Raw genomic sequence first — 10898 nt, forward strand, 5'->3', positions numbered from 1 at the left:
TAATCAATTTGAAGATAAATACCGCCACGTACTCATGCATGATCACCACCTCAATTTCGTAATCATCGATATCTTATTTATCACAAAGAATATGCGACGCGATCGAATAAATATATTTGCATCTTTTTACAATACAATGTGTGCGACTTATTTTATTTCTTCTATATACATATCCCTATTGAAAGTATACCCTCGTTTACGTAAAACTTCTTCCTAAATATGTATAGATACTTGACGCGTGCGTTTGCCATCGCGCGCGCGCGTCGTTTTCCGTTATGCGCAATGCAATCCAACTTCATCGCGACAATCCGTTATCGCCGCGACAATCCACTCGTCCGCCTAGCGCAATGGAAGTTAGCGGAATTGCCTCGTCTATCGATAATCGAACGAATCCAAATTGGAACGGGGAAGTAAGAAACGGGGACACCTGGGGACACGCGCGGCATTAACCGATACAAACGAGCGCATTGTCGCGGCACACATGTACTTTGCTCTGATCGCGATGCTCTTAATACCATGCGTGCGTAGGCGTACGTCTTAATTCATCGAGCGTGTATCGAGTCTCGAGGAGAGCGCGATTGGCCGAGAAAAAGAGAGAAAGAGAGAAAGAAAGACAGAGAGCGTGAACCGCGGCTTATAGCGGTTTCGCTACAATTATCTTGGACCTTCTGCGAGACGATTGATGACGGCACTTATCGCACTGGATAAAGCTATTTCTTCGCTCGTCATTGAAGCGCACTGCCCCTTCCCGTACCCCCGTCGCGCTGCCCGAAGGGGTTACGACACGACACCGAGAGCGTGGTAACGCACGAGACGAGATAAATCGGGCGCATTAGCGTCGGCTTTCGTATACCTTTCGCGCCAGACGATAACGAGAGACGCAATAATAGCGGCGCGTCCTGATCGTTCAACTTTAATATCGCGCTTTAGATAGATAAATATACATCTTACACATGTATATATCCATATATCCGCGTGTACTCCACTACCCCCTTCGGTCGTGCGCTAACCGAGCTAATCGCGATCGAGACGCGTTACGTAAACTCGGCGCGGAGATAATAATGTATGAATACACGGTGTGGAACTCGCCGGTCCATTCGCCCATCCCCCGTTCGTTACCGCCGCGTTTTTGGGAGCTTCGCTTTTTCGGCTTTGTCAGATTTTCCCAATGGCTTTCCGCGCTGCTTAATGACGACGCTTCTCGCTCGCGCTTATTCAGCAGTTACATCGACGCAGCCTTTTCAAGGGTGAAATCAAAAATTGGAGCTTTAGCCTTCGTTATCCCGCTATTGAATCAAATATATATATGAGTCCTACTTTTTAGCTATATTTTAAAAATTCGGTAAAAAATTAATAGACGCGTGTATGTGTGTGTAATGTATATAGATGTGTGTGAATAGACCTGTTCGTCTTAGCTGAACTTACGCTGAAGAGAAAAAGAGAAAAGATGAAGTGTGCAAGTTCAGCTAAAACGAACAGGCCTAATGTTCGCAGCATGTCGAGTTCGAGTTTTTAGGTTTGCTAAGCTTAAATGACTGTGCGTATATCAGGTCCCCGCAGATGTTACGAGGTTCTTTCTTTAATTTAGAGACATAAATAAGAAACGATTTTTAGCTTCCGCTATTCCGGTTCATCCACATCAAACGCGTACATGGATGTCGTTTTTATTCCCATTCTTCTTATTATTTTTAAATTAGATTGCATCTAGTTAAATTAGATTGCATCTAGTTTCAGCTTTTTCTCACATATTTATTGCACTGTCGCTCGTTAAAAACATGTATGTATGAAATGTGTAAATAAATGTATGTAACGGAGTATCAATCCACAATGAATGAGCGAATCTCGATCATTCCTATGCCTGTATGTACATCGAGTTTTTTTTTCATTAAACATAGTAAATATTGGCATTCAAGGAGATTAAGCCCATTTCGCTGGACATCGAAAGTACTTTTATTAGAAAAAAATAGATTACTACTAGTACGAGCAGAGGCCTATTTGGCAGCAAAGCCCGTCGATTTGATGTGTAGTGACATCTCTCAGCGCAACGCATTGCTATCAAGGCGATATTATAGTTATCAACAGCGGCTATTGTCACCTGACTGTATTATCATCTAAAAATACATCTATATATCTATAATATACGCATATATGTATATACATACATTTAACACGTGATGAAGGGCACCTCTACCAACGGCGATTCGAAAATATTATTTCAAATAACGAAAATGCAAAGAAGAAAAAGGAGAAAGAAGGAAAAGGAAGAGAAATATTTTTCTTTTTTTCCCTGTCGGTTGTACGCTTCGCGACGCGCAGAAATCGCGTGTCCGTGTCGTCGCTTCGACTTGGAGACCGAATATTGAACAAACAAACGCTGTATGTCCCGTATTACAGAGAGAACGAACGTTCGCTAACGTTAAAAAGCATTTTGCCGTTTCAGCGCGAATAGCCGCTCTGTCATTTCAAACGCGCGTTCACATTCACAATCGAATATCCCTCTGAACTTTGCCCTGAATTTTTTTTTTCGCGACGCATTTCGCACGCACGCGGCGAATAGAGATAAATATAATGAATGACAGATATCCCGAGTTCGCGGAGGACGCGGAGGAGCCGTCCGTTACGTCGTCGGATCCGAACGAGCGGAAATTAGCGCGCCGCGTCCGTATTCAGCGGCGCCTAGAAGCGCTAACTAAGTAAGGATTAACGCTTCCCTTCTGACACTCGGCTGACTGAAAATAACAATCTGCGAAGATTCGCAACCTTCTCCTCCCCCCTCGATTTATTCTTAAAAAATTGAATAATCCGCCCGCACACACACACACACACACACACACACACACACACACACACACACACACACACACACACACACACAATGTGCGGACGATAATGAATGATTATGTCCTATATGTTGCGCAACTACGAGGGATGTTTACAAAGTTCTCGGAAATCGCGCCCTCAAAAGTTTTTCGAAGATGGCCTTTAAAAAATGGTTTTACGCCGAGATAAATGTGTGTTCAGTTAAATGGAATATATATTGAAGAACTAAAACGTAATGTTGACGAAATTGAATAAAATAAAAGATTCAGAGCACAATTCTCAGAACTTTAGAAATATTCCTCGTAATATTCGCATTTTCGCAATTTTATCTTTCGCCGCCTTTGTAGCGATCTCTTTTCAAAGATCGGATTTTTTTTCTCCGTCTAATATTAATTGTGACGATCTCTTTTGCAGAAAAACAGATGCTGAAGATGAAGAGGTTGTCGAGAAGACGCTCACCGAAAGACAAATACTTGCTAGTTCTGAACTGTTGGAAAACTTGTCGGTGGAAGGGGACGAAGTGGTTGGCATAACGAAATTATACCATTTATATAATTATATTAAGTTAGATATTTTCGCGACGTATTAAAAATATTAACGAAAGAGATCAAACTGATAAAATTGCGTACAGGTGACTTCCGTGAAGGTGGCGAACGATGCTAGGGAGCTGCAGCGACGGAGGGAGGCGCAGGAAATCAGGAGAACGTTGTTGAGGAAACTCGAGGAGGATGACGAGGAATGCATGAGAAGGTACCGGGTGATCAACGAGAAGTGGTCAAACATACTCGCGTCCAAGGACCCGTTAGACATACACGCGGAGATGGAGGCCCAAAATGCCAAGTGTCTGGAGATCATGGAGAGGAAAGACGCCGTCATCGCGGAGCTGCGGCAAGAGTTGGAGAACGCCGATCTTAAATTCGTTACTGACCAGAAGAGTCAGAATGAGGATATAGATTTATTGATCAATAGGATGGACAATCAAGTTAGATATAGACATATAAAGATACAGATATATAGTTAGATATAGATCTATATAGATATAAATAGTTAAATATAGATATATAAAGTTATATGTGTATATTCTTTTGATAATGATATTAACATGACTTCGCCCGTATTAAGAACTCGTATATTTTATCTAGATGAACATTATGACCAAAGCTTACCGTTGCGAGTTATCGCTTATTAATGACGTAATGGAGTCTGAGCGTAAAATGCTGCTGGAAAATCTCTCGGAAAAGTGGGAAGCGCTGTACAAAAAGCTACGGGAGGACAGTTTCGCGGGATTGGACAGGCGGAAGGAAATAATGCGCGAGTACGAGGAAGAGATGAAGAAAGTCGTGATCGAGCATCAGGAGGAGTTCCGGGCGCAGAAAATCAGCTTCGAGCTTGAGATTCAGAAGCTCCAGCAGGAGGTGCAGAGCACAAAAGCGCTGTGTTTCATGAACGTCGAGAAACTGGACTACAGTTATGCCGTGCTCAAGCGACGAGAAGACGAAAACACCATAGTGAAAAATCAGCAAAAGAGAAGAATTAATAAGTCGGTATTGAATGCAAATCGAATTATTCCATACGATCGAATACAGCAAGGCTTCGCGCTCCTCGAGATCGCGACAATTAATTATGATTAATCTGCAGTAAACTGGCGTGTTTTTCAGACTTCAAGATATAATCAATGGTTTGAAAAAAAATTATACCGAATTGGAAGAGAACACGAGACTTGAGATACAGAGGCTCACCGATCAGGTCATAAAAGCGCACAAGAATATTTTGGATTTAGTAGAAAAGTCGAACCACTTCACGAGAATTAACGACAAGAAGTACATGCAAATTTGGGATATGAATGCGAAAAATGCGAATGAGTTGCTCGATAAGGTACGCTAAAATAGGTTTTTAATTGTATCGACGTTAAAAGACTAATGCATTTCAGATTTTAAATGCTGACAAAGTCATATACGAACAAGCATTGGGCATGGAGTGGAGTCCACCTGAACAAACCTTGCTAGAAAAGAAAGATCTGCCGTCTTATAGTAGTGTGATGTGTACTATAGAAGAAGGTAACGATCGATTAAACCTTCTTTTAATCAATCCCGCAACAAATTTCCCTGACACGTACATGCTTGCATTCTCCAAGAGAACAGATTGATCAACGAGAAGAAGACAATATGTGAATCTTACAAACCGGCTAGCACCATCGAGGAAATCAATTTAGAAAGACGATTGCTGAATCGTATTATTAAGAACATTGCCGATCGTTGTGATTATCTGATCGAAGATAGATTGCTCGAGCTGCTCTTACCCTACACCGCGAATGATCAGTTGATCATACGATTGGATAATGTGTTCCAGGTAAACGTACTTACGAGATATCTCATATCATTTCGTTGTAACATTGTCGTATATTATTAGGCGTTAAACATTAAATCCGAGAAGGAGCTTGGCTTTCTCTTGAATTTCTTTCTGCCATATGCATATTGTCCTGTGTGTAGTAAGGACATGAGCAAGGACATAAGCAGCTCCACCGATGACGAATTTACTAAATCTCCTTCGCTGAAAACGGAGTAAGTAGACGGTTACGATTAAACAACGTATTTAATAATTTTATAAGCAATATTATATTTGACATATCAGCGTTGAAGAAGTCTGTGGAGATGTCTGTGGAGTTGCTGAGGAGTTCACGGAAGACGAAACTAAATTAATTGCCGCCGTTAAAGAAGCAATCTGTGACGAAAAATCATCTACTCCTAGTGATGATACGAGCATCACGGGCGCTTCGTCTCGAAGTTCTTCAACTGAAACGTTACTTCCTATCGCGGAATGTACTTCAACTTCTCATGCATCTATTAGTGATATCGTTAAGGGTACACGTACTTTTACTTCCGAATTTAATGAGCGGAAATTAAGAGCCGCGGGAAATTTTATATTAATAAGATAATAAAATTAATATTAATTCTATTCATTTCGTACAGACGATGATCAAATGCAACGACGCTTATTGTGTGACAAGGGACACTTGCTTGAAATTGAAGCTACGTTTGTCACCAGAGCATTGCGAGAATTCATAGAAAGATATCATTTTGTTAAATGGAAAGAGATGCCAGAAACATTTCAAGAAAAATTAATGGAGAAAAAGACAGTTGTATCCCGAAATATGACAATTCAGGATGTGACCGATTTTTGGAAGCGATACAGTGAAATTTTCCCAGCACAGAAGGAACGACTTTGGGATGGTTTATTGATCGGACTTAAAAAGTATCACGAAATATTAAAAGAACGACATCGTTTGAATATTGAAGTGGAATCTTTACGAACACAGAACGCAGAATTACGGCGTTTATTGAAAACATACATAATTCAAGTAATGCCAGAAAATAATATATATCAGATATACTAAATATCGCGTTATATTGAAAAATGAACTTGAAATATTAACACCTTGCATTCTTTTCTAGTCTGAACCTGAACGTGATGGATTCTCGCAAGATGATGTACAATCTATTCACGAAGTGACTTAGAATGGAACTTGTGAATACATCAACTTAAATTTTACAGTTCATTAAGTTCAATATATAATTTTTGACAGCCAGAGTAAAATGTAAATATACATAAATAATATCATTATATCGCTATATATAATTTTGTAACTCTTATTATCTCATCTGATGATTTAAACAATGATGGATTCTACAACTCTTTACACAAAAACTTTTTATTCAATTTTAATATTAAGATGATTAATCAACTCGGTTGACTGCTTTCATATATTGCTATTTGAAAAAAAAAATTCCTGTTTCTTTCCTTCTGAATAAAAATGTTGCAATCCTTTAAAAAGAAAAAAATTACGGAAATTTAAATTACAAATATGTATATTTACATTTGTTATATATTTATATAATTATGATTTATTAGTTAATAAGATATATTAGAAACGATCTCGTAATATAACTCAAAGTAAAATGTGCAAATTATGTAACTTATGGCTGATATGTAAAATATGGGTTCGATACAAAGCTGTTTGACAAAGATGATATCTGATTCCTGGAAGCGATATTTCGTTTTGCTTTTCTCCGATACGGATATGGAAGAAATCCTTTATTTGGATCCCTAGATCTCTTCACTTTGTCAGCATGTTTCTCCGAATTCATATGCTGCAAATATATAAACGGGCGATATTAAATTTTAAGTATATCGTACATTACGAACTCGATATTTCTATATAATGCAAATTATATAAAGTGTCGAAAAAATTATGCAGATACTGCAAAAAGAAAGAAAAAAGTGACAATTGTGAAATACTGTATCCAGATAAAATTGAATGTGCGCAAATATTTATAAAATTATTGTACCACAGTGTATTGAGACGGAGAGTTGAAGAACTTGTTACATATTTCGCAGGTATGTAAACTCCTTTTTACGGGAACAGATTGTTGCGCACTACCAGTCGATTTCAACGAGGGACCTTGGGTGACAACCTCTTTGCCATCCCATTCACCTAAGCATCAATGTGCGATCAACACTATCTATATATCACAGCCGCAGAAGCGGTAATTTGTGATAATAAATCAGCTTGAACACTACATTCATGCTATAAAAAGATTGGTCATTAATGAGCGCATATAATCTTAATAATATAAAATTACTAAGAGTATCTCTGCAATATGTTAAAATAAAGCGTATTTTCATGCGAAAGTAATCCATTAATTTACAAACTTTTTATAGCAATATAGGGATCGAATATTAATACCTATATATGATGTGTTTTTTTTACCAAATATTTTTACATGATTTTTATTAATATGTCTATTACGATTACTTTGAAATTCATAGAATCTTTGTTTTATATGAAAACAGTCGCTCCTTACTTTATTTAAAAAAATTAAATTATAAATTTAGAAAAATAGACACATACATATATGTATATATAACGCCATTGTACGAAAATTTAATAATTCGCATTATTTGTTGTTCTTTATTTTTCATGAAATATTTTTCATAGTATATAAAGCAGTCATTAAAAAATAACAAAAAATATTTCTATAACACAGCAATATAGTAAATAAAAAAGTAATACATATGTAAAATTTATACATGAGAAGGAATTAAGAGGTACAGTCAAACAAACTTAGTTTATTAAATGTAACATATGCAAACAAGTCGTGATCAAGCTGCTTTTCACGATAACATGTTAATAAGCAAACAAATATAATATATTACTAATTTTTTTTTTCAATAATAATTAAATATTAAATAAATAATAATAAATAATAACGCAGAATAACAACAAATTTGCAATTATCACTAAGCGCTTACTAGCACTGAAATTCTACAACAATAAAAGTTATGCGAATGGCAAGCAAGTTAATTCCACATAGTTAATTCATAGAAAGAAGTGAAAAGCAAAAGTGAGCAGTAGCGTCAAGCATGCGAATGCGAACAATACTAAGCTATAAACAAGTACAACTGTATTTTTCTCTATTTTATCCAGGTACATGAAGCGATTAGTTTTAAGACCATATGGCAGTGTTTTTCTTACCATATAGGCTTTATTATTACCTCTCATTAATTTCTTTTTATGACGGGTTCCTGCAAATACATATTTCATGTCATTTTCAATATTACCTTAACTTTATGCTGAATTTAATGATATATCGCAAGTAATACTTAATACTTTCATTACCATTGAGATGCGTCTGTAACTGTTGAATAGAGTTCAGGCACACGTTACAAACATTGCATTTGAGCCCGTTTGTCTCTTCATCCTTGGAAAATGAGATCTTTGTTTCCTCGAGAGTTGCCATTATATTCTTAGATCTCACCTGTAACACAACATATATTAAATAATGTACACTGTACTTGGGCATCCGATACTTAATGTACATCTTATTACTAACCTGTTTAGCATGACGTGCACCTTGTAAGTGGGTATCTAATACCGCTTGGCTCGTGAAGGAAAGGTCACAGTCTTCGCATCGAACGAGAGGCTTTTTCGTGGGCAGATTGCCCATTATATTATCGACCACCGCCTTCGTTATGGGATCATCGAGATTCGTGTTCATGACGGTCTCTGACGGTACAGCCATTTTTTCCAGTCTAGAACACACGTTAAACGTACGTTAACTGATCGTCTCCTTCGAGCGAGACGATCATGATCGACTTGAAAACAATAGCTAGTCGAGCATCTCTCCTTCATGGACATGAAAAGCGAATGCTATTATCGGAGGGGAGAGAGTTATTACAATATTTACAATTTAATATACCGTGTCTATCGTCGTACGGGACGTCGTTCGTCTTATCCTAACTCCTAACGTCTAAAATCTTTCCCGGAGCACACACCACACACACACACGCGCCCGCGCGTGCTATTGTCGAGGACTTGTACGAGAGAGAATACGCTACAAATTTGCGCTACAATTGTACGATATTAGATCGGTGTAACGCGGCCGTTTCGTCGGAGTATCAAATCTAACTGTGCCGACATGTGATATTTACCGTTACAAATTCCTGCTCGGCGTAAAGCGGTATCGGTGTATAGGCCGCTGTTGTGAGAATACAATTTTTTTTGCTCCGCTCCGCGAAGCCGCCGTGTAAATATAGCGCTTTTTCAAATCACCGTTCTCCTCCTGGACGCACCGAACGACATCAACGTGCGGGCCCCGTGAGATCTCTCGTCCTCTCTCGCTCTCTCGGCGTCTCGGCTCTCACTCACAAGAGTCATAAGCTGCACCTGTCCGCGCTTCTCGTAATCTCGTCTCGTCCCGCCTCTCTTTCTCCCACCAACGCTCGATCGTACAGTCCGTTTCATCCCCGTGTCCGGAGAGTGCAAACGGTGCAGCTGACGAAGAACCGATCGGTAGAAGTCTGTGTATCGAGGCACGGCCAATGAGGAGCTTCCGTTCCCTCGCAGGACGAGCGCCATTGGTCGCGCGATTGGTCCCTCTGGGTCCCTCGTCGTGGAATTCTACGGATTTTCAAATGTCGTGTCACGCGACGGGTATATCGGAGCTCTTGTTGTGACAACGTCATCTGTCAACAATTGGTACTTTAAATGATCCTTTTTTTTTATAGAAATCGCGAGTATCAGCTCCTTCGTATCGCCTCGATCTTGCATCAATCGACGCGCATCCGTTATCCTGTTCTTCGCGTTTCTCGTACGTTTAATACATTTTTAATACCTAAAACGTTGTCGAGCTCGCGTTTACTTCGAATTACCTGTGACCTGTGACTCCGTTTGTCGCAAACGCTCGGCCACGACGCGAGGTCCAATCGTCGCGAGCGAGTCGGGGACGGCGGGGAGGGCGGGCGCGGCCTAAGGCGAGCGGCCAATCAGGCGGCGCGGCTCGCCGCGCCGCTCGACGGCAATCTCGCGGCTCGCGCGCGTGTGCGTGCGTGTGCGTGCGTGTGCGCGCGTGTGGGTGCCCGTCGCGAAATATAGTAGCAGCCATCTTATATTTTGTGTCGGAGAAAAACAAATTTGACCGTACAAATGTTTCGCGATTGCCCGTGAAGCCGCACGACGCAGGGAGGCGGTGCGCTCGATGAGGCGCGACGTTTTTCGACCCTAGACCCGGACCACTACATCAGCAAAGGTTCGTATCGTGCGGGCGAGCGCGTCCCGTTCGTTTATTCCCTCCGAGGGGAGACGCGCACACGACGGACCACGTACCTTCTCCCCCTCCCCTCCCCCTCTTCCACTCGGCGAGAGGAATCCGGTCTCGCTCGCCGATTATATTTTCGCCGCTTTCTCCGTCGGCCGACCCTTTAAAAATAGAGCGGCTCGCGTCAATCGCCACCGACGACCCCGACCGACGGTCCCTCCGCCGTGGCGTCCGTGCCGTGGCGCGACGCGCCCCGCGGTTAAAAGTTATGCAATCAGCTGATCGTGTCTGGCTACCCTCTGTCACTTGTCAAAGATAAATGTCAAAGCGGGACCTCGGGTGTCTAACCTGACACACGGCCGGACCGCGCGCGCCGCAGCCGTCTCGTCGGCGGGTGATGCTCGCGCGCTGATTGACGCCGCTTCCCCTCCCCCCCTCGCGTCCCTCCTCCCATATCCAGGGCGTACCGCTGAGATCTTTGTT

General features: G+C 40.8%; 2 protein-coding genes across 6 annotated transcripts; one reads left to right on the forward strand and one right to left on the reverse strand.

The window, feature by feature from the left end:
- Positions 1 to 1928: 1928 nt before the first annotated feature.
- On the forward strand, positions 1929 to 6664 carry LOC112466581 (dynein regulatory complex protein 1). Of its 2 annotated transcripts, XM_025034738.1 has the most exons (10): positions 1929 to 2693; positions 3235 to 3343; positions 3452 to 3802; positions 3963 to 4360; positions 4479 to 4695; positions 4751 to 4877; positions 4955 to 5169; positions 5230 to 5381; positions 5452 to 5681; positions 5790 to 6664. In XM_025034738.1, exons 1-10 carry the CDS (start codon positions 2569 to 2571, stop codon positions 6212 to 6214), a joined length of 2349 nt encoding a protein of 782 aa, XP_024890506.1. In that variant the 5' UTR covers positions 1929 to 2568; the 3' UTR covers positions 6215 to 6664. The 2 variants fall into 2 exon arrangements, with proteins under 2 accessions (XP_024890506.1, XP_024890505.1); XM_025034737.1 differs by lacking the exon at positions 1929 to 2693 and having other exon boundaries at positions 2863 to 3343.
- A 4-nt stretch (positions 6665 to 6668) lies between these two features.
- On the reverse strand, positions 6669 to 9667 carry LOC112466582 (zinc finger protein 346-like). 4 transcript variants are annotated; one of them, XM_025034742.1, is made up of 7 exons: positions 9310 to 9667; positions 9066 to 9225; positions 8712 to 8910; positions 8498 to 8636; positions 8374 to 8403; positions 7167 to 7312; positions 6669 to 6968 (listed from the first exon to the last, which is right to left on the reverse strand). In XM_025034742.1, exons 3-7 carry the CDS (start codon positions 8898 to 8900, stop codon positions 6795 to 6797), a joined length of 678 nt encoding a protein of 225 aa, XP_024890510.1. In that variant the 5' UTR covers positions 8901 to 8910; positions 9066 to 9225; positions 9310 to 9667; the 3' UTR covers positions 6669 to 6794. The 4 variants fall into 4 exon arrangements, with proteins under 4 accessions (XP_024890510.1, XP_024890509.1, XP_024890507.1 ...); XM_025034741.1 differs by having other exon boundaries at positions 9078 to 9225; positions 9310 to 9666; XM_025034739.1 differs by lacking the exon at positions 9066 to 9225 and having other exon boundaries at positions 9310 to 9579.
- Positions 9668 to 10898: the final 1231 nt, after the last annotated feature.

Source organism: Temnothorax curvispinosus, unplaced genomic scaffold (assembly GCF_003070985.1).
Source record: "Temnothorax curvispinosus isolate PA1 unplaced genomic scaffold, ASM307098v1 QBEX01016378.1, whole genome shotgun sequence".
NCBI lineage: Eukaryota > Metazoa > Arthropoda > Insecta > Hymenoptera > Formicidae > Temnothorax > Temnothorax curvispinosus.